General features: G+C 39.4%; 1 protein-coding gene across 1 annotated transcript in view; it reads left to right on the top strand.

Moving 5' to 3' along the window:
- DNAH10 (dynein axonemal heavy chain 10) overlaps nucleotides 1-27,465 on the top strand; it is a 59,168-nt gene that overhangs the window by 29,333 nt on the left and 2,370 nt on the right. The window contains exons 42-76 of the mRNA XM_085321063.1: nucleotides 320-454; nucleotides 718-934; nucleotides 1,361-1,480; nucleotides 2,416-2,561; nucleotides 2,992-3,144; nucleotides 3,688-3,948; nucleotides 4,631-4,803; nucleotides 5,142-5,235; nucleotides 6,303-6,470; nucleotides 6,774-6,962; nucleotides 7,604-7,775; nucleotides 8,814-9,017; nucleotides 9,831-9,911; nucleotides 10,308-10,505; nucleotides 11,151-11,312; nucleotides 11,890-12,064; nucleotides 12,903-13,084; nucleotides 13,869-14,005; nucleotides 14,784-15,001; nucleotides 15,375-15,596; nucleotides 16,187-16,334; nucleotides 16,869-17,148; nucleotides 17,506-17,735; nucleotides 19,065-19,338; nucleotides 19,763-19,867; nucleotides 20,367-20,521; nucleotides 21,301-21,455; nucleotides 21,665-21,848; nucleotides 22,653-22,853; nucleotides 24,044-24,253; nucleotides 24,625-24,720; nucleotides 25,466-25,637; nucleotides 26,114-26,245; nucleotides 26,786-26,997; nucleotides 27,103-27,270. Coding sequence (XP_085177189.1) covers nucleotides 320-454; nucleotides 718-934; nucleotides 1,361-1,480; nucleotides 2,416-2,561; nucleotides 2,992-3,144; nucleotides 3,688-3,948; nucleotides 4,631-4,803; nucleotides 5,142-5,235; nucleotides 6,303-6,470; nucleotides 6,774-6,962; nucleotides 7,604-7,775; nucleotides 8,814-9,017; nucleotides 9,831-9,911; nucleotides 10,308-10,505; nucleotides 11,151-11,312; nucleotides 11,890-12,064; nucleotides 12,903-13,084; nucleotides 13,869-14,005; nucleotides 14,784-15,001; nucleotides 15,375-15,596; nucleotides 16,187-16,334; nucleotides 16,869-17,148; nucleotides 17,506-17,735; nucleotides 19,065-19,338; nucleotides 19,763-19,867; nucleotides 20,367-20,521; nucleotides 21,301-21,455; nucleotides 21,665-21,848; nucleotides 22,653-22,853; nucleotides 24,044-24,253; nucleotides 24,625-24,720; nucleotides 25,466-25,637; nucleotides 26,114-26,245; nucleotides 26,786-26,997; nucleotides 27,103-27,270 — 6,129 coding nt within the window. The remainder of the gene's footprint in view (nucleotides 1-319; nucleotides 455-717; nucleotides 935-1,360; nucleotides 1,481-2,415; nucleotides 2,562-2,991; nucleotides 3,145-3,687; nucleotides 3,949-4,630; nucleotides 4,804-5,141; nucleotides 5,236-6,302; nucleotides 6,471-6,773; nucleotides 6,963-7,603; nucleotides 7,776-8,813; nucleotides 9,018-9,830; nucleotides 9,912-10,307; nucleotides 10,506-11,150; nucleotides 11,313-11,889; nucleotides 12,065-12,902; nucleotides 13,085-13,868; nucleotides 14,006-14,783; nucleotides 15,002-15,374; nucleotides 15,597-16,186; nucleotides 16,335-16,868; nucleotides 17,149-17,505; nucleotides 17,736-19,064; nucleotides 19,339-19,762; nucleotides 19,868-20,366; nucleotides 20,522-21,300; nucleotides 21,456-21,664; nucleotides 21,849-22,652; nucleotides 22,854-24,043; nucleotides 24,254-24,624; nucleotides 24,721-25,465; nucleotides 25,638-26,113; nucleotides 26,246-26,785; nucleotides 26,998-27,102; nucleotides 27,271-27,465) is intronic.

Raw genomic sequence — 27,465 nt, 5'->3', positions numbered from 1 at the left:
TAGCTAACCTAATCTCCAAAGAGTTAAAAGATTGCTTAGGTCTTTGTTGCATACATTTAGATTAAAAACTCTAGTCCACAGACAGCTGAAGAAAGACAACTTAGCTGCTATCACCTGATGATTGTAGATCCACACCTGCTGAAAACCCAGTCCATACAAGTGTCACATTTCTTCATGTAATTGTACCCTGTCTTTGATAGATATGAGGGCTGTAAGAACAGTCACAGTTGGTTAACGAGGTAGTGATGAGAAATACTATTGCTACAAATCAGCTTTCAGTATTTCTGTGTGCTGAATTATTGCCCTTTTCTTCCCTCAGCAAGAGAGAATCGATTTGAATCATCTCTTTCAAAAATATGTGCCCTATCTTATTGATATGATCGTAGAGGGAATTGTGGATGGCAGACAAGGAGAAAGGCTGAAGACCATTGTTCCTCAAACAGATTTAAATATGGTGAGGAATGCAGAATAATGGTTGAACAAGTGAAACTGGATCGTGGAGAGAGAAAAAACTGCCCAAAGAAGACACAAGAGTAGAGGGCATGCTGAAATGTCAGTTTCTTAATGATGAGCACCAGGAGACAATAGAAGCGATTGGTTCCTGACAGTACTCTTCTATTTCTATTAATAGAGTCATTAATAGCTGAAAAGATATTAAGAATTTTCATGTGCTTAACTGTCAGTTTTATTTGCATGTCTTACATTGTCTTACAACAGGTGGTGCAGTTGACTGTCATGTTGGAAGCTCTAATCGTGACACAACCTGATGACCTTGATGTTCTGGAGTGTTTTTTCTTGGAAGCTTTATATTCCTCCCTAGGTGCTGCTCTTCTTGATTCTGGAAGAATTAAGTTTGATGAAACAGTTAAACGTATTTCCTCTATGTCTACTGTTCATGATGACAACATCCTAGCTAAGCCAGGCGAGCTGCCAGGTAGGATTTTCTCATAATTTAGTCTTACTCTCTTTGATTATATTAATAAAGCCTTTGTTTCCAGGAAGGCAGAGTATTGTTCTTCCTTCCAGCTAGCTATCCTGGCTGCAAAAGATGTTTGATGATCTCTGAAGAACTATCACTGAAAACTCGCAAAGACACTGATGTTAGATGACTCTCAACTACTAGTCTATCCTTAAACAATATTTTTCTATGCCAAAGTGAGATAGACAGTGAAAACCAGTGGAAGGGGGTTGGAGTAGGGAAATTCTGGTTGATGTCTTACTGGGTTAGATAATAAGTAAAGTGTTGTACACAGTGTTGTACCTCTTGCTCCAGAATCTTTTATTTTCTTCTCAGTCAGATTATTTTCTTATGAAATATTTCGGTGCCGTAGAAAATCTCCAATTGCTAAATGCTTTGCAGGTCAACTACCAACTTTGTATGACTTTCATTTTGATGCATTTAAAAAAAGGTGGATACCTTGGATGAAACTTGTTCCTGAATATATTCATAAACCTCAAGAGAAATTTCTTGACATTCTAGGTAAGATGAAATAAAATGATGATGTACCTTTAATTTATAATGTGCTGCTGCTGAGTGGTGGGACTTAGTGTGACACATCTGTCTCTAATGAAGGTCATGTAATCAGGTTCAGCTTCTTATGACAGCAAAACTCAATTTCTTAAATGATCTTGTCATGGTAGTTCAGAAGAAGTAGAGTTGACATTTTTGTAACATTGTGTAGTAAAGAAATGAGGAAAGAATGAAAAAGTTGTTTCAGTTATTAAGGCTTATTAGGAATGAACAATGTCTTTTACAAGCTGGAAGAGCTGAAGATAGATTCATAGTTTCCTTTACCAAAAACGCTAGAAAAAGTCTCAAATCCCTGGTTCAAATGCTCAGTAGATAAAAAAAAAAAAAAAAAAAAAAAAGGCATTCTTAAGGTTGTTACCTGTTGTTACTTCAAGCACTCCTTAATGGTGACAAGTGCTTTTCATAGTTAATGAAAAATTAGTAGATGTTATTTTATAGTAATATTTGAGCAAGCACAGGTTAACTTCACTGACACAAGAGATATGATCTCTAAAGTTGTTCCTAAGTGCAGACTATTCATAAAGAACAAAATTCATCTCTGTAGAGTACCAGGAAAATACTTGTGCTCCAAATAAATCCTGATTATATCCTTGAAATAAGGATTAAACAGAGCTTAATTGGTCCATGACCTTCCTTTATGAAGGAAAATTTCCTAATATATACGTAGGAGAAAAGATCCCAATGCTAAAAGCTCAAGCAAGAGGTGATTGAGCAATTAAATTTTTTTTTCAACATTGTTAGTAAGCTGATATTTCTTATTATACCTTTGTGCAACTGCATGTTAATACCTTGAGAGTCTGATCCAGCACTGTTCTATAAATATAAATCCCTCAGCTGTACTGCATTTTAATTTAACCTACTATCATATATATGATCTTTTTCAGTGCCGACGGTGGATACAACACGCACTACGTGGTTGCTGGAGCAGATGGTAAAAATAAAACACCCAGTTGTTCTTGTAGGTGAATCGGGTACTTCTAAAACAGCAACTACACAAAACTTCCTAAACCACCTGAATAAAGACCTTAACGTATGTAGGAGGCATTTCATGTTGTTTGTAAAGCTGCATTTTCATTCTTTTGTCTTTTTGTTAAATTTGCATTTTGAAGCCTGAATCTGTGGGTAGAATTATGGACCTTGAGGAAGCCTCACATAGGTACAGAGACTGACTGCAAGCTCAGACTCAAAACATGTGACGAATTCAAGAATCCTTCAGGATCAAAAACATTTTGTTCTGTTCTACCACGTACAGATTCAGTTTTATAAAGCAAATATATACTTACCAAAGTGCAAAGAAAAAAGAAGTTGAATTTTTTCTCATCCGTGTGTAATGGAAGTGAATAACTAGACTAGAGAAATGTTTCTTCTATTGGGAAGAATATTTTCTAGGACACCCTTGTCAAAAAAAAAAAAAAAAAAAAGGTAAAAATCTGTTCTTACTCGTTTCCTGTTCTCTGCAGCTGCTGCTAGTAATTAACTTCTCTTCTCGTACAACATCAATGGACATTCAGAGAAACTTAGAGGCAAATGTAGAGAAACGGGCTAAAGACACTTATGGCCCCCCTATGGGAAAACGTCTCCTTGTTTTCATGGATGATATGAATATGCCACGGGTAAGCTGCCAGTGTATTTGCAAGTAATATAGCAACATGTGGGCGGGCACTGATGTGGTCCTTTTATACACAGATATAACTAATCACAAGTCAAGGAGATTCATGTCAAGCACAACTGGGTTTCAGTTTAGGGTCTTCAGAAGAGTTTAAATTGTGTACAGCACGGATTATTTCTGTCTGTTACGGTATTTGTCCTATACGTTAGAAATATCTCCCTTTGGAGACATCCTTTTGGATCATTTTTTAATGCCATTAAAATCATGTCTTTGTGACCTGATATTGGCTGGAGCTGGTCTTCTGTAGAAACCATCCTTTCCTGTTTATGAACAGGGCAGGGCAGTATTTGTTTACCTTGGAAAAGAGGCACTTTTCCCATGTAAGACATTGGCATGAATGTTCTCAGTCAGTGCTGCAGCTTACAAAGTGTCACTTACACCTTTTAAAGTTCTACCAAGTACAGAGCACAATATTTCCATCTTTATTGCAGTCATTGTCAAGTGGTGTATTGTACTGTAAATATCTTGGCTCTTTTGCATTACAAAGGTTGATGAATATGGCACACAGCAACCCATTGCCTTATTGAAGCTGCTGCTAGAAAGAGGTTTCTTGTATGACCGCGGGAAGGAGATGACCTGTAAAATTCTTCGAGACCTGGGTTTTATTGCTGCCATGGGGAAAGCTGGAGGAGGTCGGAATGAGGTTGACCCTCGGTTCATCTCACTCTTCAGTGTTTTTAATGTACCTTTTCCTTCTGAGCAGTCACTGAATTTGATCTATGCCTCCATCCTGAAAGGCCACACTGAGGTAATTACCTTGTATTTAAAAGACTGCTTAAAAGGCTTACTATTTTTCAATAGACATTTATTTCTCTATTATCAAAAGACCTGAAATGTTCTTTATCAGCTTTTTCTCTTCTTATTTAGAATCTCATGAAAATCCTTCCTTTCCTCTTCCCTTCTCAAGAGATATGTTTATGCAGAGTTGATAAATTTTTGAATAATATGTAAACTTTTAAGCTAGGAGATAATTTTTTAAACCAATGCTTTTCATAGATTGAAACCTATAAGCCATTTGTTGAACTTGGCGATTTGGTTATAGAACCATAAAAAACTCTTTCCTGAATGAGAGTGAAAAATCTGATATAAAGCAGTAAATTTGATCACTAAGCAACTAAACTGCAACGTTATGCAAAAGAAGAGCAGTTTGTTTATTCTGTTATGGAAGTGCTGTAGAAATCCCTGTCACAGAGCATGGCCCTATCAGCTTCAGCACTGTACAAGCTCAGGACTGGAGATGGACCTTGCCTAAAACATTTAACTCTTGGGTGTCCATACTACACATTAATATGAATTTCTAAATATATTTACCCTCAGTTATTTGAAATATGACAGGCAGGGTTAAAAGTTTTAAAACAGAATATGTTCTAGAGCATTCAATTCTCTGTGGGCAATCTCATGGAAACATCTATTCTTTCTCATATTTGCAGATGTTTAATGAATCTATAGCAACCATCTCTGACAAGATGACAGTGTGTACTTTGGAACTTTATAAAATGATTGTCCGTGACCTACCCCCTACTCCATCCAAATTCCATTACATTTTCAATCTACGGGATCTTTCCAGGGTCTATAATGGACTTATTCTCACAACCCCGGAGAGGTAAGATTAGAAAAACTGTCTTCAGTGCCCTATGCCCACTTATATTGGATGAATACGGATAAAGATGAAATAGCCTGATACATGAAATATAGTCACAGTTGGTCACTTTTCTCTGAACCATCACCTTGCAGTGGGAAAATGTTCTTTCTTAAATATAATATCTGGATGTGAAGATGCAAACAAATTAATTATTCTTCCTTATGAAAAGGACAAGAACAAAAAGAGGGGGAAAAAGCCAATCCAGGCTTTGGTCAGTGTTATTAACCACATGACCTTGGAGATCTTACTGATTCATTCATATTGACTCATCACAGTCTGATATTTTGATGTTAATGCAGGTTCCAAACAGTTGCCCAGATGGTGAGAGTTTGGAGAAATGAGTGTCTGAGAGTTTTCCATGACAGGCTGATTAATGAAGCAGATAAGGCATTGGTGAGTAATTTCTTTCATTTTTTAGTAGTCACTGACTATATTATTAGGGCAACTAATTTACAACAGTAACATTAGTAACTGTTACACTTACATCCTGCAGTCAGACTACAGACTTGTCTGACCTTTCTGTTGCTTCATTAATTTAAAATAGGGTCCATGGAATTTTTTCTTTTTTTTCTAAAATAAAGTAACTGTGGAAGAGTAAGTGAGCATTTCTGCAGAGGAACAAAAAGTGTTACTGGATTCACTGGTCAAAGAAAAATTGGTTAGCAATGCCAGAGGTGACATAAATGAAGTGTGAGAGCAGGCAGGTGAAAACACAGGAAATCATTTCCTTCTCAAATCAGTATCTTCTCTTGGGAAGGATTGTGTCAGAATGTGACTATACAGTCAAGTAGGGAAAAAAAAAGAGATAAGAGCTGAGCTCTTAAAGAGTGCATTCAGTTTTGGCAGTTATGCAGACTGGAAATCACATCTTAAAACTAAAGAGAGAAGGAAGCCAATTTTATACCTTGAAGTATAAGGGGAGGATTAGGACGAAGTCTACATATGTATAAGCATCTTACTTAGATGGAAAGAGGTAGATTTCAGTGGCCTCAGATTTTCCTGCTTGAAATTTTCTCCTCTAACATATAAAGACACATTTCCAGCTTAATTTACACAACTCAGGTTAATTATACTGCAACTTTTCTATATTTATATATTCATTCAGACCTTCAAGATCTGTCAGAAGTCTTGGCAGCAAGACATCAGTATGGGTGCTGAGAAGGAAGGTTGATAATATTTGTGCCAAAATACAGTAATATTTTTTTTGGAATAAGCTTATTCTTTCCTGCCTGAAACTTCTGCAGCCCACTGGCTTGAATGATGCCTGAACTGTTTATTAAATCATTTTAGGTCGTACACAGAACATATTAGTATGTTGTGATCTTTGGACTTTCTAGTCACATCAGTATCCCTTTGAAATCAGCTAATACTTGAGCAAGAATTTGCATCATCTGCCCTTTAAATGTTCCTGGATTCATTTGCTTTGTTGAGTTGCCTGACTCAGTTTCATATACTTGAAGGTACAAGGCCATATAAAACATCTGATTGAAGAGAATTTCCCAGATGACTTGGAGCAGGCCATGAGGGATCCTATTCTTTTTGGAGATTTCAGAATGGCCCTGAGTGAAGGAGAACCTCGTATTTATGAAGATATCCAAGACTATGATGCAGCAAAAGCTCTCTTTCAGGTAGTGTGCTTCAGCCTGGAACTGTGCCTGATTCTAACTCTGTGCATGAGGAACCAGCAGGAGTCTGCCTCAAACCATAAGGAAATCCATTCTTCTTCTATGTGAACATAGAATTTTCACTGTTACCCTTTTGAGATCTGCAGTAATGAAAATTGAGGATCAGCTACAGACTCCTCAGTGCTTTCTAGTGATTTATGTTCCCTGGGGATCTTTTATGCAGTATGGCTGCTGAATGGGTTGTTATTTTAGTAATGTTATTCTTTCCCTGGTCTCCTAGTAACTTCTGTCCACTTTTCCCTGCAGGAGATTTTGGAGGAATATAATGAAGTTAATATTAAAATGAATCTGGTTCTTTTCGATGATGCTTTGGAACACCTAATCCGTGTGCATCGCATTATACGGATGGATCATGGCCATGCCCTGCTTATAGGAGTAGGAGGCTCAGGAAAGCAGTCTCTTACCAGGCTGGCTGCATACGCAGCTGGATGTGAGGTTAGTGACCCTGCACTGTCATGGTGAAAGCATACAGAGAAAACAATGTTGGTATCAGGATTAAACTGGGGTGGTGGAGGAAGGGGAGAGAAGGTCAATCCAGGTAAGATCAAGGTGACACCTGTTCTCTGTAAAGAGAGAAATAGGGTGCGGTGATTGCTAGGAGGTCTAAGAAGACAACTTTGTTATATCAGTACCTGAATCTGGGAACAGAAAGCAAAGATGGATTTGGGAGTGAAAAACTAATAGTCCCTAACTACTACTTATGTTACTTACCTGTATTACAGCAGCATTCCAGTGCTTCTGGGGAACCTTATTATGATAGCTATGGTAATATTTCAGCTAGGAATTGTTGTTCTTCCAAAAATACTTCCAGTCTCTTACAGAAGTTGGTGGCTTGAAAGGGGAGGATAAAAGAGGAGAAACACAGAACAATTGTAGAATTGCAGTCCTGCAGGATTGCACATATGTAATTGTTTAAAAAGAATGTAGTGCATAATTTTTTTTGATATTATAAATTTATTGATGATAAAGGAGCCAACCCTAAACTCTTGATCAAAATCTAATGGAAATTGAGTTCCAGTTTTACTACTGTATCTTGGATCCATATATGTCTTCTGAATGTGTGTATGTGTCCTTAGGTATTTGAGATCATCTTGAGTCGAGGATATGGAGAAAATAATTTCCGGGAAGATTTGAAAAAATTATATCTGAAGCTGGGTATTGAGAACAAATCAATGATCTTCTTGTTTACAGATTCCCATGTAGCCGAAGAGAGTTTCTTGGAACTCATCAACAACATGTTAACTTCAGGTGACAGAGGCAGCCTGACTGACTGCCAATCACTATCAGCTTGAGACTCATAATCTCAAAGGCACCCTTGATCCAGCTGTTAATGTTTTGCCCTGTGTCCTGTGCTGCTTTAGTTGCAGTTTAAGGACAAGAAAATTACACCTTTAAATACTATCTGAAATGATTTTGGCCTTGATAAATAGCTTTTTGGTATCTTCTTATGGTCATCCATACACATCTGGGAAGACTGTTAGGTTAGTTTGCACCAGTCATGGTGGTTAATGCAGAACTTTCAGACTTATTCGAAGACAGAGGTACATTAGGATAGGAATGCTGTCTTGGGTACATCTTCAACTGCATTCAGTCCCAAGTGCACTTCTTCCATTCGCTTTTGAATTGCATTCCCCAGCACTACGTATGTAGCAACTGCTTACGTACTTCCTAAGTTGAAGTTCAGTATATTTTAGTGTGTGCAGCAGCTGAAAATGAGGAGTGGCTGGTACAGTTGATCAGCCTCTCTGTAGAAGTTCCTACTCAGTCTGATTTGAAAACGTGTGTTAGATCTCACCCTTTCCTTGGTCAAGTTTTCCCTGGGTGTCTACGTATGTAAATGTAAACACTATCCTTCCTGCCTCTGGATCTTTCCCATTCTTTTCTGATGTCTTTTTCTTGTTCAATTCCCATTCTGTTTATGTCAGTCATTAGGTAACTTATGTAGTGTCAGCCATGTGACTGAGAGAATTAAAATATCAATTTGTAGATGATTTGTAGACATTAATGAAGTTTTTGGTTGCAGAGTTAAAAACACTTTGTGTTTTTGTGACATTTTGTATATGTTGTTGAAGCCCGAACAAAAATGAAATCCTCTCTGTTTTCCATGGAGGGGGAGAAGAAGCATAGAGAGATTAGCAGGTTCAAAATTACCCAGAATCATTTTTGTTGACTCTAGGGTTAGAATTCCTGACACTCTGATTTCTAATATGCCCTGACCCCAGCCGTATGGTTTTCTGTTACAGTCAGCATTTTTTTCACTAGCATTCTTCCGTTCTTATGTTGCAGGAATGGTGCCAGCCCTTTTTCCAGATGATGAAAAAGACACCATATTAAGTCAGATTGGAGATGAAGCTACAAAAGCTGGAATGAGCCCAGCTAAAGAGAGTGTCTGGCAGTATTTTGTAAATAAATGTGCAAGCAACCTCCATATTGTCCTGGGAATGTCCCCAGTTGGGGACACCCTAAGAATGTGGTGCCGGAATTTCCCAGGTATCAATTGTGTACGATGCTTAGTCCCTTCCCTGTAAGGTACAGGTTTGCAGGCAAGAGAAGATCTCTTACGGATGTGCACAAATGTTTGGCAACTAGAGCTTAGCAGAGCAAGTTTCGTGATTAAGTATTTATAATGTGTGATTTTTTTCCTCAGTTGATTACCACATATTAGTGGGAATTATCAATTAACATTTACCAGTCATTTTCCAGTTGAACAGCTAGAAATCAATTGGTCATTCTCACTGAACTGGAAATGTGCAAACAGATGGCCTGTATTTACAGCCTCTGTTCTGTACTTTACAAAAGAATGTGTGGTATTAAATCATTGTGAAACTAAGATAGTGGTAAGAGAAACACTTTTTTGTATCCAAAGCCAAGGTCAAAGCCAGAAGGACAGGGTGAAAAGGACACCTACAGGGAGCAAAAGCACCTGAGCCTGCTGGGTGCTGCTCCAGAACGGGTAGCTGGAAGTAGCTCTGGGGAAATCAAGAGACACCTGAGAGAGGGGTGCTGGTGGGAATCCCAGCCTAGGCATTAAGATACCTTGTTGCAGGTCTTTACTGCATCCTGTACAGTAGTACATCCTAAAGAATGGTACTTTGGGGTTAGCAGGAAACGGGTGCAAAGTTGATTATTTAATATTAAAATGGAGGTATTAATTTTGTGGTAAATCTTGTTGATAAGCAGTTTGTCAGTGAGACAAATCCTGAAATTCTTCATGCGAATAAAGTTAAGCACAGGCTTGTCTTCCAGATTATGGGCTAACGTTACAAAGGACTTGTTCTGATAATATTGTTCTTTTATTTTAAGGTCTTGTAAACAACACTGGTATTGACTGGTTCTTGCCCTGGCCTCCCCAAGCCTTGTATGCAGTTGCAAAATCCTTTGTCGGTATGTAAAATATCAATATTTTTAACCGCTTAACTCTTGGGATAGTCCACGAAATACATTCTTTACTTTGAAGATATTGTAGGTCTCGTAATTTGCTTTTTCATTTGAGTTATTGACTCTAAAACTGGTGATGCAGAAGCATGATCAAAAAGTGCCTGATGGCAGTTTTTTACTCAAACAGATTTCAAAATTTTCTAAAATACAACACTGGAGACAGTGTGGCCTGGCTACGAGCATGACTGAGTTCTGTTCTGAGCTCTGCCTTGACCTGCTTTTTGCCCCAGAAAGCATACTTTTTTGTGCCTTGGCTTTGATATACATAAAAGAAGAAAGGTGATAATTGACATACTCTTAAAAAAAAATTTTTTTTTTTTTATTTCTCCTGTCCAATTTTAGGAACTAGCCCACGTGTCCCATCAGAGAGCTCGGAGCTGGTGATTGAGCACATAGTCATGGTACATGAATCTGTGGGGGATTTCAGCAAGAAGTTTCTGCAGAAACTGAGACGTAGCAACTATGTCACACCAAAGAATTACCTTGATTTTATCCATACTTATTCAAAATTGCTAGAGGAGAAAAATGAATTCATTTTAGGTAAGGCTGTGTAGATGCTTTCTTCTTTTTAATAAGTGATTAAAATATTATAAACAGAAAAACATTTTGTGGTTAAAATCCCACAAATTGCCCACATAATGCAAAAATAATTTTATCAGCTCTATCTCAAGTGCTGTGCTGGATTCTAGTTTTGACTTTGGACCACTATCCTTGCCACATGTGAATGTTCGGACTGTGTGTCAGATAGCAGGCTTTCTCCAAATTCTTTTGTAGATAAACCTGAACCAGCATCTCCAGTCCATATACTCTTCTGCTTGGGGAGAGTTTGATTAGATCTGAATATATCAGCTCAGTCCAGCTCAAGGTTTGATATTCTTCCTAAAGCAACGGTTCTCATTTATACATCTGTAGGCACTGAAATTTGTGAAGAGGATAAAACATGAACAATGTAATATGAAAAGGAAGGCATGGCACAGGGCCTCTATGGTATTGTTCAGATGGCATTAACACCATCTTGGGTGGGAGACTTAGGAAAGGAAAAATCTCTTCTGCAGATCTTCTTCTTGTAACCTAGGGTGCCTGCTGCAAAGTATAGCTAAACTGTATCTCCTTTCTGTGAGATTGTCTATTACTGTGTAATAATACCAATGAATCACTAATACCTTTCTCTTTTTTTCTACCTAGCACAATGTAAACGGCTGGATGGGGGCTTAGATAAACTGAAGGAAGCCAGTATACAGCTGGTTGAGCTGAACAAGAAACTTGCAGAGCAAAAGATTGTATTAGCAGAAAAATCAGCTGCCTGTGAGGCTTTGTTACAAGAGATTTCAACAAACACAGCAGTAGGCAAGTAGTTTACAGCTGCTGAGGTTTCCTGCAGGATAAGCAAGGTGCACACAGTCTGTGTTGGGTTAGGAGATCCTCTTATTAGCTCCAGCTGCTCCAAGAGATGACCCTCTTGTTCTGTCTCTGCTGATCTAGTGTCCTACTACAAGAGTAGGTCTTATATCCTACCCAGGTTGCCATCTTTGCAACTGTATTTGGTCTACAGTACTTTATACTGATGATCCAACTCAGTGCTGTATTCTCCTGCCTTTCTCTTCCCTTCCCAATGTGTTGGGAGCAATGGAGAAAAGAGACATTAGCAAGAAAAGGACTTTATTGATTCTGTAAATAACTGTTAGAGTAAGACCCAGGGGAGGAATAGTAGGAAAAGTGATTACGTGCACTCTTATGTAGAACCGTAACAGTGTTCCTAACCAAAAAGTGATTGAAGGAGCCCTGTAAACCTTGACATGTTACCAACAAAAGGGTACTGAGCTGATGGTAATTTCTGATTTTGAGCCAGGAACACGTCTGTTAGTAATAGTTCTGGATGCAAATTTGAATAATCCATTTATGGCTCTGCCTTTACAATTCCTAGCTGAGGAGAAGAAAAAAATGGCTGAAGAAAAAGCTGTGGAAATAGAGGAACAGAATAAGATTATTGGTGTGGAGAAGAAGGATGCTGAGATGGCCCTGGCTGAGGCCCTGCCTATTTTAGAAGCTGCCAAACTGGAGCTGCAGAAGCTTGACAAATCTGATGTTACTGAGATCAGGTGATTCATTTGGATCTGCAGTAGTGTAAACTCTTGGAAATGTACTGTGGGACCTAATCTGAGTCTTAGCCTCTCCTTCCCCACCTGCACGTTATGGGGGTAAAGGTCAGGGCATGTGTTGTCCAGGTGCAGAGGTAGAGGTCATGACCAAATCCCCTCATTCCTAGGCCACGACTTCCCCACAAGCCTGTTCTACCAGTTGTACGTTTGGTGTCTTCCCCATAATTCTCTATCCTGTGTCTGATGCACTGAGAACTACTATGGGTTTTGCCTAAGCAGTGGCTGTTTGAATCCCTTCATTCCTCTTCTGTTTTTATTTTATGTGACTAGGAACACACAGAACTTACCTTTCAGGAATGCTTTGATAGCATGAAAATGTATTTCTTTGCTCAATTACTTCTTGTGTTTTATAATACATCTTGTATTTGGGGACGGATATAAAGGTACATTCAGTCTTCGGCTGTCTCAGAAATAGCAATGGCTCTGCCTTCCCTGCCACTCTTGTTGAGTTTTCTTTCTTTTGTAGATATCTGGATTCTTCCAGTACGGTTCCTCCCCATGGACAGCTGCTTCACTGGCCTAGGAAAGAACATCATGGCTCAGGGTTTTAGGCCTTCTACAGCTGAAATGCTTCAGTCTCTTGTTGATCAAATTGTCCAAGCAGAGTAACTATTTTTGATCCCTTGTCCAGTTAGTTTTCCTTTGTCTGTCCTGGGTTATCTTTTTCACTTTGTGTAGGAAAATCTTGTCATATTGCAGTGACTCTCTTAACAGGAAGTATCTGTGTCTGGCATCATGTGCTTTGTCTTCTCCATTTTCTCTTTAATCTATTTTCTAGATCTTTTGCAAAACCCCCTAAGCAGGTGCAGACAGTCTGTGAATGTATCCTTATAATGAGAGGTTACAAAGAATTAAACTGGAAGACTGCCAAAGGAATGATGTCTGAGGCAAATTTCCTGCGATCCCTAATGGAGATAGATTTTGATGGAATTACTCAGAGCCAAGTGAAATCCGTCCGAGGTAAATTACTGACCTGTGTATGTGGAATGAATGTAGCATCTTCTTAATTTGACTTCTCATGTCATCAGCAATCCTTCCAGCATTGTCAGGGAATGTGCGATTCACTTTGTGCAAAGGAACAGCGCTGTCCACAATACTCCAGGTGTTACTCTGTTGGAGTGACTTGGTTTTTCAGAGCACAAAGACCTTTTGTTACTTCCTACATCCAGTTTATGTCTTAACTAGGGTCTCAGACAGTTCTGCTTAGAGGGAGCAAGAAATAACAGGACAACTGAGCAGGACTGTTGTCTGCTTTTAGCCACTTAGAAAGTAGCATTACGACCTCATCTGTGTGGTGGCAATTTAGATGTGATATGTACATAGTGGAAAGACAATAAGCTACGTCTAAAGCTTATGGGCCAAACCTTGCTCCTGCTCCCTTAAGTGTAATCCAGAGTAATTCCTTTAACAGGGGAATTTGGCCCTTTTAATAAAATGGTATCTAACTGCTGCACAGAAAACTGGGATCTTGAGACATGCTGAAGAATTCCTGGATGCGCTCGCTTCTTGGACAAAAAACTTGAGAAATCACTAGCAATATTGTGCTTGTATTGCTATAGTGCACTAACTTCATCTTAAACTCTCTTTAATATTCTGACAAATGTTTCATACTATTAGAGCATTGCTCCAGGGCTACAGAACTAGAGTGGCATTTCAGATAATGCTGGTGGAGAAAGCTATTTCTATGAGAATTTCTGCACTATAATTCAGCTCACTTGCAATATTTTTGTGTTTCCCCATTTAGCTCTGTTAAAAAATCTTAATACTACCTTCGAGGAAATGGAAGTTGTCAGCAGAGCAGGCCTGGGAATGTTAAAGTTTGTGGAAGCAGTGATGAGCTACTGTGATGTAGCTAAAGAAGTCAGGCCAAAGAGAGAGAAGGTAGAGTGTGTGAATTTGAACTCAGAGGAGATGAAGCATAACTCTAATGAGAAAAATAACACTTAACAGTTTCACAGACTGCTCCACTTCTCCTCTTCAAAGTGCTTAAAAAGAGGCATTTAGTAGAACCACTGAAGTTGGGAGTGAGCATGCACAGTTAACTGCTGTGTTTGTGTCATGAGGCTATTATAGAGGTTCCCATTTGGGACAGTGCTTGAAGGAGGGAGGGATCTGTTCAGGTGGAATTTTGTAATCTCACGTGCTCAGAGAAACACAGCTTGCACGTATCTACTTAAAGCAAACTTGTAAAATGCATAGCATTTGGGCAGAGGAGAGCTCAGTACTACACAACATCCATGTCCTTGCCTTACACACAAGTCTTTTAAATAACTTTTTCATAAAGACTGGTAACTCATCTCTATTACCAAAGGAGATCTCACATCCCGAGAATGATGGGAAACTTCCTATCAAGGAAAGATTGTTATATACAGCTGACTACTGAGAAAGTGTATTTGTTAAATAACGGGTCCAACAGTTTTTAAGGCCTTAATATCACTGTTTTAAGTGGACCAACTTCCCATGTTGTCACAGGATGACAGTCCAGCTTATTTCTGATGTCAACAGGACTGCTCATGTACTTAATATACCTACTGGGTACAAAACTCTGGTTTAGGAGATTTGTCTGCTTTGAAACTGCCAACCATGCTGAGTATGTTTGGGATGGAGAGAGCTGGGCAAGAAACTCTCTGATATTCTTAATGATTCCTTCATAATGTAGGTGGCTAGGCTAGAACGGAACTATTACTTAAGTAAACGGGAACTGGAAAAGATACAAGCAGAACTGGCTACAATTCAGGATGAGCTGAAAGCTTTGGGGAGCAAATACGAAGAAGCAATAACAGAAAAGCAACAGTTACAAGAAGAAGCAGAGATTATGCAGAGAAGATTAAATGCTGCTGACAAGCTTATCTCTGGCTTGGGATCTGAGAACAAGAGGTAAGTATAGATCCAGAGAGAAACTTCTTTGACCTTAAGGATCATGTGTCAAAGTCTACCAAACTGGGACACTTTTGGAAACAATACTCCTGTGATATTTGTTTCTGCGAAGCAGTTAATACCCATTAGTACCCGAAAAACAAAAAAAAAAGTGATTTTTTAATGCAGAAAGAAAAGGTGAGCTGAGATTAAAAGGAAGAAGGTTTAGATCAACTCAGATGTCAGTGACTATCATAATAATGAGAGAGCAAATGATTGTAAGTTTGAAGGTCTGTCTCAACCTGCAACTAAAGTAGAAGCAGTTGGCAATTCTGCCTTTAATTCCCACATCTCTGCTACGGACTGATTCAAGATTCCTGTATTTTTCTGTCAGGTGGACAAAGGAATTAGAGGAATTCAAAATACGAAAAGTGAAATTGCTTGGAGACTGTCTACTCTGTGCTGCCTTTCTGAGCTACGAAGGAGCATTCAACTGGGAGTTCCGTAATGAAATGATCTATCAAGTATGGCAAGAAGATATCCTTTCACGAGAGATTCCTCTCAGTCAACCTTTTAGGTTGGAAAGCCTCCTGACTAATGAGGTGGAAGTTAGCAGGTATGTCCAGTCAAGAAGTCCAGTGACTATTATATGTGGAATTGTGAAGTGGGAGTCTGGATCTAGATTTGTAGGATAGAATTGGCATTGTGGGTGGTGGTGCACAGCCATTCCAGAGAGAGACCATTTTACTTTCATGTCCCAAAGATAACAAGGAGACAAATCATGTTTGTTCCAGTTAACTGGGGATATTTATTATGATAAACCATTGTACTTTGCCATCCAAGGATATTCACTGAACCTAGACCCATATAATGCCTTTCCCCCCCTATGGAGCTATCTATGACATGTGTTCAACCCAAAGCACAGCAGAGTCTTTTTGTAGACTTCAGTGAATTTGGAATTAAGCCTATTCTCAATTAGTCCGTATTTCTGCTATTGCAGGATTACTCACCACAGCAGTGTTTTGAATAATATAGTTACGAATGACTCAGAAACGAGTCAGTTGTTTTGAGACTGTTTCACAGTCACATATGGCTTACGTTTCATTGTGTTTCTCCACATTTATTGTACTCAATAGATTGCATATTTTTACTGACAGATGAAATGTCTTGCTCTCCCACCTACTCTTTGATCCATTCTCTTCCCAGGTGGGTTTCCCAAGGATTGCCTCCAGATGAGCTCTCCATCCAAAATGGCATCCTGACAACATGTGCAAGCCGCTTCCCACTTTGTATTGACCCACAGCAACAGGCATTAAATTGGATTAAGAAGAAAGAAGAAAAAAATAACCTGAGAGTAAAGATAAAGGATCATTTTTTTCCTTTACTAGTTGTTTTGAAAGCTGACTAAATATCTGTTATCTTGCACAGGGAGCCAGTTACATATTGAAAAATGTGGTGACTATTTCATCTTAATATAGGTGGTTGAGTATCACAGTTCACATGACGCTCAGTTCTTTGAAAATGATATTTTGCTTAGGGTCTTGGCTAGCCTCAGTACCTGCAAAAATAGTGTAACCAAAAGATCAGTTTAGCTTGTATTTTATCTCAGCTCCAGGATACAGTTTTCATGTTGGACAATAACACAGTTAGAGGGATAATTGGAAATTTGAAGAATAGTTCTCTAAATGGCAATTGTTCTCAACCTATAGAAAAGAACAGGCACCTTCATTGTTTTGTATGAGGGCAGTTTATGTCATCTGTAAGGGGAAAGAGGATCTGCATCAATAAGCAGCAAACTTAATTAGTGCTGGCAGCTATTATAAAATTACAATCTTCAGCAAATTGAATATCAGTTCTGTTTTTACATCTTCTCATTATTCTCTTGCAGATGGCTTCCTTTAATGACCCAGATTTCCTTAAACAACTAGAACTGGCCATAAAGTATGGAAGCCCTTTCTTGTTCCATGATGTTGATGAATACATTGATCCCGTGATAGACAACGTCTTAGAGAAGAATATCAAAGTCGCGCAGGGGCGAACATTCATCGTCCTGGGTGACAAAGAAGTTGATTATGATAGTAATTTTAGATTGTACTTGAACACCAAATTAGCGAACCCAAAGTATTCTCCCTCTGTGTTTGGCAAAGCTATGGTTATTAATTATACAGGTAAGCAAAAGCATGCTTTTAGTTACAAACTAGTGATTGTGCTGTACTGCAAGTTTAGGATGTCGGTGCTTACCTGAAACAAAAATGAAACCATAAAAAATTCCTAGTCTTCCTTTTACTTAGCATCTGATTTAACACAAAATCCTTCTTGCTTTTCTCTCTATCTGAAACAGAGCTAAATTTCTCTTCTTGTACATACCACATTAGAAGGCACTGGTAGAATTAAAATATACTTATTAACCAATCACTCGGTTGCACAGCTGTAGTTCTATAAGATGATCAAGGTGAAATGAGTTTTCTAAAAGCTGTTCTTGCTTTTAAAAAAGACTCTATGCTGTCTACGTATTGTCTCTGTAGTTACACTGAAAGGCCTGGAGGATCAGTTGCTCAGTGTCATTATGGGTTTTGAAAGAAGAGAACTGGAAGAGCAGAGGGAACTTCTCATACAGGAGACAAGTGAGAACAGAAACTTGCTGAAAGACCTTGAAGACTCTCTCCTTCGGGAACTGGCAACTTCCACAGGAAACATGTTGGACAATGTGGACTTGGTGCAAACCCTGGAAGAGACAAAATCCAAAGCTACTGAGGTATCAGCTCTGGGCTTTTAGGAGGGATGTCTGCTCGTAGAAGCTCTTCTTTCCCTTTCGTTGTGCTTCATCTTCATTCATCCTTGAAGCTAGGAGTCAGGTTGAAAGGAAATAGGAAGGTTTTCTCATGAATAGTCAGATATGAGAATTCTTGTAAATGAACATCTAACACCTGTATGGAGACCAAAACTCCACTTAATTCTTGAAAAAATTGCTTTCTGTAACCTTAGAAGTCGCACTCTTAACTTGAGAACATGAGTCCATAAGATGTAGTAAAAGTACCTCAACTTACCTAAGTACCAAGTCTGTCTTAAGAGGCTCTGAAACATGTTCATAGTTATAGTGTGTTTGCTTGACGCTATGATGTTGGACCAAAGTTGGAACCCTATTGTATCTTTCAGTATTAGGCAGTACTTTACTGCATCAGAGAACCAAATCCTACCTTTAGGAAAGTCCTTCTTATTAGGACAGAAGTAATGGTTGTTTGCAGTTCTAAAACAAAGAGTATGTGATACATTTCTTTCACATCTGAGACAACCTTTGTCCTGTATTGTATCAGGTCTGAAATGAAAAATGAATATATCTGTTACTCAGAGAGGATATAGAATCTACATCCTTGGAATTTTTGGGGGCAAAGTCACAGCTGGCCTGATCTAGTGGTGGTGATAGTCTGGCTTTGGGCAGAAAGTTGGACTCAAGATCTCCCGAGGGTTCTTTCCACTCTATTTCTAGGATTCTGTGTAAATCCTTCCCTTCATTTTTCATAAATATACTGAGAGGGATTAATTTACTCTAACTTTTGATGTTTATAAAACAGACTTCTTCCTTTTGAGTTACCTGACCAGATTCCCTGTACAGTCATCAGAGAGCGAGACATGCACTGTTAGGGCGTGATTCTTCTGACCTAGTTCAGATGTCTGCATTCAGATAAGAAAAATTGTGTCTCAGCAGTCTCTTTCTCTCCACAGACTATAAATGGACATGCAGGATCCAGGACTAGCCTGAATCTCTCTGCAGAGTGCTGTTTTCCTTGCTCTGGGAGACATTTTACTAACACAGTACTTAAAGATCACTTGCATTTTTACTTAAATATGGTACTTTTTAAAGTAAATGTACTCGAATATGTGGACATTACTAGTCTTCAGTAACTTGCATCCTGGTGTTCATAGGATTTTATTGCATGTTGTTACTTGTAGTCATTTTAAATGCTAAATTTTCACAGTTGTTTCAATGTGCTTGGCAATAGAATAGCTCTGTTTATTATGATAAAATACACATACTATGGATCAATGCAGTAATTACATGTGGATAACACCAATGCCTGACTAGGTGACTGAAAAACTCAATCTGGCTGAGAAGACAGCGGTGGATATTGATCGGCTTCGGGATGGCTACAGACCAGCTGCCAAGAGGGGAGCCATTTTATTCTTCGTTTTGTCTGAAATGGCACTTGTGAACATCATGTATCAGTACTCATTGGTCTCCTTCTTAGAGGTTTTTGGGCTCTCTCTTCGGAAATCCATGCCTAGTTCTATTCTTCTGAAGAGGTTAAAAAACATCATGGATACATTGACTTTCAACGTCTATAATTATGGCTGTACAGGTTGGTGTGGTTTGGTGATGGGCTGATACTGTGTTGGACAAATGCTTGTTAAAGGCCATGCCTTAGGCTGGTTTATGTTAAGCAGTCTACCAAACGATGTTCAATTTTCTGCAGTATTTTTGGGTTTATTCTGATTCCCTGCTATTTCTGTTTGAAGAAACTACGTCTACTACCAAGATAACTATTAAAGAAATTATTTTTCTTAATACAGTATCAATTACAAGTAGCAGATCACAACAATGGATCTCACATCCTTGGATGTCGCTCACAGAGGCCACTTTCAGGCTTTGCCTGATGCAAAGCCCTGTCTTTGATCAATGTGATCTTTGTGGGGTGACCAGATACAGAATCTGGATTTAAAATTTACTCTAGTTCCACGTGTTCTATTAACTGATTTAAAAAAAATGTTGTCCTTTTAATGTAGGCTTGTTTGAGAAGCACAAGTTACTATTCTCCTTTAATATGACTGTGAAGATAGAACAAGCTGATGGCAGAGTTCCACAAGAAGAACTTGACTTCTTTTTAAAAGGTAACTTGAATATTTGCATATGAACATATAGCTATATTCAGCTATAGCTAAAAGATCTTTTGAAGATAGATTTTGATTTGTTATGATTGGCTGTAAGAGCTGGCCTCTAGAGAAATGCACTGAAGTTAGCTGAGCTATATTGGTTTACAGAAATCGTGGATTTTGCTATTTACATTTGTTTTCACTTTGTTGAACCATGAAGAGGCAATCTCCTTTCACTAAACGTGTTGACAAATCTCACATTAACTTTGAACAAGGATGTTACCTCAGAAAATACTTGTTAGTGATTTTCTGACTGTGTATAAATGATTTTAGAAATGGTGCAAAAATACAATTTTGGCTTTTGCGAACAAGGTCCTCTTTTTTTCAGCATAGCAGTTTAGTCTTACTGTGCTTCCAGAAACAAATTTCAGGTGTCTCTGCACAGTGAGACTATATGTGGTTATCTATTGGAAAACTCGTGATATGAACATTTACTCTGTTTTCTGAATGTGACTAGGCAACATTTCCCTGGAGAAGAGTGCACGAAAGAAACCGTGCGCTTGGCTTCCAGATCAAGGCTGGGAAGACCTAATTCACCTGTCTGAACTATTTCCTGAGAAGTTTGAATCTCTTCCAGATGATGTGGAAAAAAATCCAGATGTATGGAAAAATGTATGTGCTTTAATGCAATCCTGTTTTCTCCCCTTGTTTTTCTTCTGGTATTAAATGTTCAAGTATGATACAATGTGCCATAGCACACGGTAGGAGTCATATGACCACTGGCTTCTGCTGTCAAGGCTCTGCTTTTCATCCTGACCTCAGTTAGTTAAGCTTAATCCTGGCTAATTTAAAGAAGAATGAGGTCTCTTATTTAAAAAACACCTCCCCATTCCTTCCCCCCCCCCCCCAAATTTTTCCCTATTACACTGTGTTTTTCAGACAAATACCTTAGGTTCTTTGTCCTGTTGAAGACAGTAGGATTTTTACTGTTGATTTCAACAAATCTCATTTTACTTTGTGCTAAATTGTGCTTTGATCTCCTTGTGGCAGTGAGTTATGTAGTCTAGTTACAAACAGAGACTTTCCTTTGTTCTGCCCTTAGTTTCATTGCTTGTCTTCTTGCTTTAAAGAAATCTTTCTGTAAGCAATCTGTTAATGCTTTTTGCTTGAAATGCTGTTTTCCATATCTTAAGAGAACTACTTGTCATAAAGTGAAAGCATGAAGGTGTTTCTGGACTTTTAAGTTTTTATACTGAAAAAGTTGAATTTTTGAATTCTCTTAATACAATCTTTTAATATTTCTTTACAGTCCGTTGACTTTCTTCTTTGTTCTCCTCACGTCTCTTGGTTTGAGCCCCTTGTTAATCAAACTGCTTTCCTCTGCCTTTCCTAGCAATTTCACTGATAGATCCGTATGATTAATTTGCATGTCTCCCATCTTTTTTCACCAGTGGTATGATATAGATGCTCTGGAGCAGATGCCCTTCCCCATGCAGTATCAGAACAATCTCACAAACTTTCAGAAACTCCTACTTTTACGGTGTTTCCGAGTGGACCGTGTATATCGAGCAGTAACAGACTATGTTACTCTGACAATGAGTGAGAAGTAAGTCACTCTCTCATTACAAATAAGAATCACATTGGTCAGGTATCTCACTCAAAACTGGAGTTGTAATCAGTTATATAAATTACGTAATTTGTCTAAACCATAAAGCATAGTTTGTATCTTTTCTATATACATTCTGCAATGAACTTCGATGTGAAGTGGCCGTTTTTGTATAAATTAGCATTTTATTGTTCTTCCTTTCCTACCAGGTATGTGCAGCCCCCTGTGATCAGCTTTGAAGCTATCTTTGAGCAGAGCAGTCCTTACTCACCAATTGTTTTTATCTTAAGTCCCGGCTCTGATCCTGCCAGTGACCTCATGAAACTGGCTGAGAGGACAGGCTTTGGAGGGAACAGACTCAAATTCCTAGCCATGGGACAAGGCCAAGAAAAGGTAATTTCAGTGGGAGGGTAGGAACATGCTGTGTGCAGGAAGATGGAGGGTTAATTGCAAATCATATTCCCAACATTACAGTCCTGTCCGAATTCCCTTTCTAAAGGCCTAGTCCATTCCAAGTGGAATTACTTTGTGGTTCAGGCCTGACATACAATTTGCCAGCCTGGGAGTAATGCTTTCCTGTAACTTGTGAGGGAGCATTTGACTGGTTGGCTGATTTTACAGTTTGGGTAAGGGTGGATTCAGAATGATTTTGTCATCTGTGTTAAAATATTGTTGAGTTGAAAAGATACTGCTCTGTAGTCTTTCAAAGTTTAATCAGTGACCCTGTCTGTCTGTGTATGGGCTTGAGTTGATTGGAAGTCACATGTCTACCAAAAAGATACCTGCTGCTCTTTCTGTCCACTCCCCTTTTTGTTACAGACACTAAGGCAGGGCTCTCTAAAGCACAGCAGTTGACCAAATTTGCTGTGATTCAGTCAGTGGGAGAACTCCTGCTAGCTTCATTTGGAGCACCAGCTCTAAAGTTGTGATCAGCACCCTCTTCCAGCCCATGAAATCACTGAATCCTTTGCATGACTTTCATTTCAAAATGAAGTAAAAAGAGCATTTCAGAGCAGCTTCGTGTGGTAATGGAACAGGTCTGTTCTTAATGAGGAGCATTCTGGTAATTCTGCTAAAACCAATGAAAAGGCTGAGTGTGCTTGCTAGGAAGAAATTCACTGCATTAACCCATCAGAATTGGTTTGCTTTCAGGATAAAGGGAGAGTTACTCACAGGCAATTCTTTCCCTCTCCTAAGCTTGCTCTGCAAATGCTGGAGAATGTGGTGGCTCGTGGACTGTGGTTAATGTTGCAGAACTGTCACCTGTTGGTGAGATGGCTTATCGATCTGGAGAAAGCCCTGGAGAAAATTACGAAGCCTCACCCAGACTTTCGCCTCTGGCTGACCACAGACCCTACCAGGGGCTTCCCCATTGGAATACTGCAGAAGTCATTAAAGGTACTGAGCAGTGGGGAAATCCCAGCCAGGAGGACATGTCCTGTTCCTCTCACTCAGCAAAACAAACTGGTTTTGGGAGGAGGAGCAGGACTTGAATGCAGCATGCTGACTTGGACTCTAGGAGCTAGCTTTTTCCCTTTGTAAGCCAAATCCTGTTTTCATCATCCTATTTATACGATGATTTTTCCCTCAGGTGAAAACTGCTCAGCAGCATTTCTCTGAAGCAGTTATTTCAGAGTGGAGGTTTGTCAGCAAACCTGGATATGTGACAAGTACTCTTTAGACCCAAATGCCGCTGCAAGCGAGGAATAGCTGGAGAGACAGAAATAGTCCTGTCAGTCCTGATGCTGAAGGGCAGAACTGAGGACTGTGTCTAGGCTGGCAATAGTGCCAATAGAGCAGATGCCGTAATAGGATAATGGTTTCCAGCTGCTACTTCAGGCTGCAGCATTTATCACAAGCAAGCTGAGCTGATTATTTTGAAGGCCCAAGCCAGGATGCTTTCCTAATGTTCTTTCTGTGTTTGCTTTACTTCCGTCATGGTGAACCAGTCCTGTAAACGTGATCATTCTGTTTCACAGATTTGAAGGCAGTGGCATGACTGATACACCCAATATGTGCTCTAGAGTATCAGTGACAGCTCTAGAGTATTCACCTCTGGCAGTGCTTAACGCTGCAGTGGGGAGAAGAAAGCATGAACATATCTTTGATTAAAGACTGCAGATACCCACTTTCTAGGTCTAGCCTTTGAGGACAAAGGCATGTTGACTACGTTGCCAGGAAGCTGGCTCTGCCTTAGTTGCCTGATCAATAAAGCAATGTTAAAGACTGTTTAGCCATCTCACTGTAATGATGTGTATGACACATCAAAATGTGCAGCCAAACTACGGATATATTTCAATATTTTAGATCTTCAAGTATGATAAATATTAATAATGTCTGTTCAGTAACATGACTATTTCTAAATTAATACCAAATTTCTCTTTACACATATATGTTTACTCTGATAAAATAAACAGGTCAATGTCCTATCTTTACATAAGAAAAGTTCCCATATTGATACAAACTTAGAAAGCTGATCAAATGTTTAGAGCTGGCATTGTATAACTTGCTGAGACAGCGTGGTATATTTACAGCATGCATTCTTGAGGCTATTCAGTAATTAATGGCTTCCCTGATTACTTTGATAGGTTGTAACAGAACCACCTAATGGTCTGAAACTGAATATGAGAGCCACCTACTTCAAAATCCCCCAAGAAGCCATAGAACAGTGCCCACATCCTGCCTTTAAATCATTAGTCTATGTCTTGGCATTTTTCCATGCTGTGGTTCAGGAGAGAAGGAAATTTGGGAAGATTGGCTGGAACGTACCATATGATTTCAATGAATCTGATTTCCAGGTAAGAAGTTAATGCTAAAGGCTCTTATATTCTTGAGTTGCACAGATTACTTTTGAAAACATATATCCAGCTTTAATTCTCTCTCACAATAGTATTTTGCCCCTTTTTTTTGCTGCTGTGAACTCATGATCTTCTGTAATGTCACTTTTGGTCACAATAAGGCCACCAAAAAAGAATCAGATTGCCAATTCTTCTTGTTAATATTGTTCCTCTCCCTCCCTCCCTCCATTTTAAACAGGATTTGTATTAAACTTTTTAATTATTTGAGTTAGAAATGCCTGTTAGTTTTCAAGCAAGAACATTGTTATCTATGGATGTCTATAGCTAATTTTTGAGTCTTCTTATATGCTATGTTCTAATAACTTTATTAGGTCTGCATGGAAATTCTCAACACGTATTTGACAAAAGCTTTCCAGCAAAATGATGAGAAAATCCCCTGGAGTAGTCTCAAGTATCTTATTGGTGAGGTGAGTGCCTAGAATCTTTGACTCTCACTAAGGAACATCGAGGATAAAATAATCTGGATAAATTAAGATCCCTTTCTGTATGGGCTGTGTCAAGTAAAGCTGGCTCAGAATCTCTCCTGGGCTGTCTTGAAACCCCTGCGTAGCCCTGAGCAAGTCATTTAATCTCATTGTCTCAGGGAAATAGGGCCACTGTGTGTAACTGCACAACAGGGGAGTTAAAGTTCTTAATTAATTCTTGAGTGAGAGAGCTCTTGGGATCCTCTGATGAAAGGTACTGAACAGCACAGCTTCACAGTAGTATTAGCACAGTGGGTTATTACTGACGTGAGAGCTGTAGAAACAGATATATATAAAGCTCCTGTGAATGTGCTGTACCGTAGCCAGCCAGTTCAATGTAGCTGCAGTGGCAGGAAATCCTGCAGCAAGTTGTTATTTTGCAGTGCTTAATCACAACTGACTGTGAGCTGATACCCTGAGGAGGTTACTGTTGCACATAAACCACCAAGATTGGTTTTTAGGAATGGCCTAGAGCAGCTATCTCTGGACCGACTTGGATCCAAATACTTCCTGCTTGTTCCCCCTTGAGGTGGCTTGAGATGTGGTTGGTGTCCCTTAAGGGAGACAGTGTTTTACCAAGCAGTTGTTGCAACTGCAAAGCTGTTGTTCGGGACCTTTCAGCAGTTTTCTTAACTATATTTGCTGCCAAAAAAGCCAGTGGTTTGATATTGATTTAACTAATTTCTAGGTCATGTATGGTGGGCGCGCAATTGATAGCTTCGATCGCCGCATTCTGACTATCTATATGGATGAATACCTGGGCGATTTCATATTTGACACATTCCAAAAGTTTCATTTTTACAAAAATGATGAGGTTGATTATAAAATTCCAGAAGGGACTGTAAAAGATGACTTTGTTGGTAAGAAATATTTTTACAGCCACATTACCTAGCACTTAGAAGAAAAGGCTACTTACAGTATAAATTTTCTCTTTCTATATGCATTGCTGAATATGAGCAGCTGAAAGAAGTGTCTGCGTGTGTGTGCGCGTGCGTGCGAGTGTTTGTTGCAGTGTTATGTAACTGATAACACTTTCGCTTTGCCTAAGCAGGCCTTGGTAACAGCATGAGAGCTTAGCAGCCAGCTCCTCACATTTCTTTAAAAGAAATCCCCAATTAAACAGCTATAATATATGCTAAATTTTTTAAAGATCAGGTGATGTGTGTATTTAATACTTAGAAATGTTTATTCAATCCTTACAGTGTTTCAGGATCAACATTTGATTATTCAGGTGAAGCCAAGCAATAACAAGAATAGCTCATTGTAGTTTCTGCAGCATCCTTTTCACCTGTGTCTTAATATATTGCATTTCGATAAGTGTGTTTTTGTATTGTAGAGGAGATAGAATCTCTGCCACTCGCTAATACTCCAGAGGTATTTGGACTTCATTCAAATGCTGAGATTGGGTATTACACACAGGCAGCTCGCGATATGTGGGCTCATCTCCTCGAGCTGCAGCCTCAGACAGGTAGAATTCTCTGTCGCTTTGGATCGCTTGTGCCAACAGGAAGTGTCGAGGTGCTGAGCTCTGTGCTGCTGGCACTGTGATGCCAGCCGTGCCGCTGCTCGGCGCAGGGGTGCTGGTCCTGGCGCGGAAGCCACGGCCCCTAACACTGCCTGAGCGCCCGGTGCGTGGGAAGTTGGGTACTGGACGGGATCCCAAAGGCTGGCGCACGGAGGAGGGTTTCTGCAGGGCCCGGGTTGGCGTTGGCCTGCCCAGCCCATGGGCCTGGATTGTTTAACTGTCTTGCAGAGCAGAAACGGAAAACCAGCAGGGACCAGGAGGCGAGAGAGCAGCTGAGCTGCTTTGCCTTGCCAGAGGGAAGTAATTGGTGCCCAGAAGCAGTTTGAGGCACACAGGATCTGCTGGTGCGAATGTCAGTGCTGCAGGGGGTGGGCAGAGAGTCTGATGCCAAAAGCTGAGTCAACCACTAAGTTCTCTTACAGAATTAGTAATAGAAGAAATAAATTATTCAGCTTTAGTCTTATTAAGCCATTTTTGTTTCAGGTGAATCTGGTACTGGAATTAGTAGAGATGAATATATTGGGAATGTTGCTAAAGATATAGAAAACAAGATACCCCAAGTATTTGATCTTGACCAGATACGAAAGGTTTTTGGAATAGACATATCCCCTACAACTGTGGTGCTGCTGCAGGAACTGGAACGTTTTAATAAACTGATCATTCGGATGGCAAAGTCCTTGGCTGAACTACAACGCGTAAGAAAGAGCGAGCACTACTACAGTGGCTCACAGGCACTAGCAGTTTTTGGTCAGGCTTTAACTGCCCCTAGTCTGGCACTTGCAATCTCATTTTCTTTCCAGGCCTTGGCTGGGGAAGTTGGAATGAGCAGTGAACTAGATGATGTGGCTCGGGCTCTCTTTAATGGACAGATTCCTGGTATCTGGAGGCGGCTAGCCCCTGACACACTGAAAACACTTGGAAATTGGATGATTTTCTTTAGAAATAGGTATCATCAGTACACCACCTGGGTAAGTGAGAACTTCCAGAAAGCTTTTTGTGTTGTTAATCTGGATTACATGCTGCACCAATCAGTGCTGGGATGCAGAAGTCAGTAAGAACACACTGCTTTAGATAAATTTATTTGAATTAGCTACAGCCACCACTAGGACGATAAAGATTCATTGCAGGATTATGGACATAATAGAGAGCAGCCACTGGCCAGT

Source organism: Rhea americana, unplaced genomic scaffold (genome assembly GCF_003343005.1).
Source record: "Rhea americana isolate MKP2758 unplaced genomic scaffold, rheAme1 scaffold_68, whole genome shotgun sequence".
NCBI classification, from domain to species: Eukaryota; Metazoa; Chordata; class Aves; order Rheiformes; family Rheidae; genus Rhea; species Rhea americana.
The sequence above is the reverse complement of the archived record's forward strand: the minus strand, read 5'-3'. Positions and strand labels throughout refer to the sequence as shown.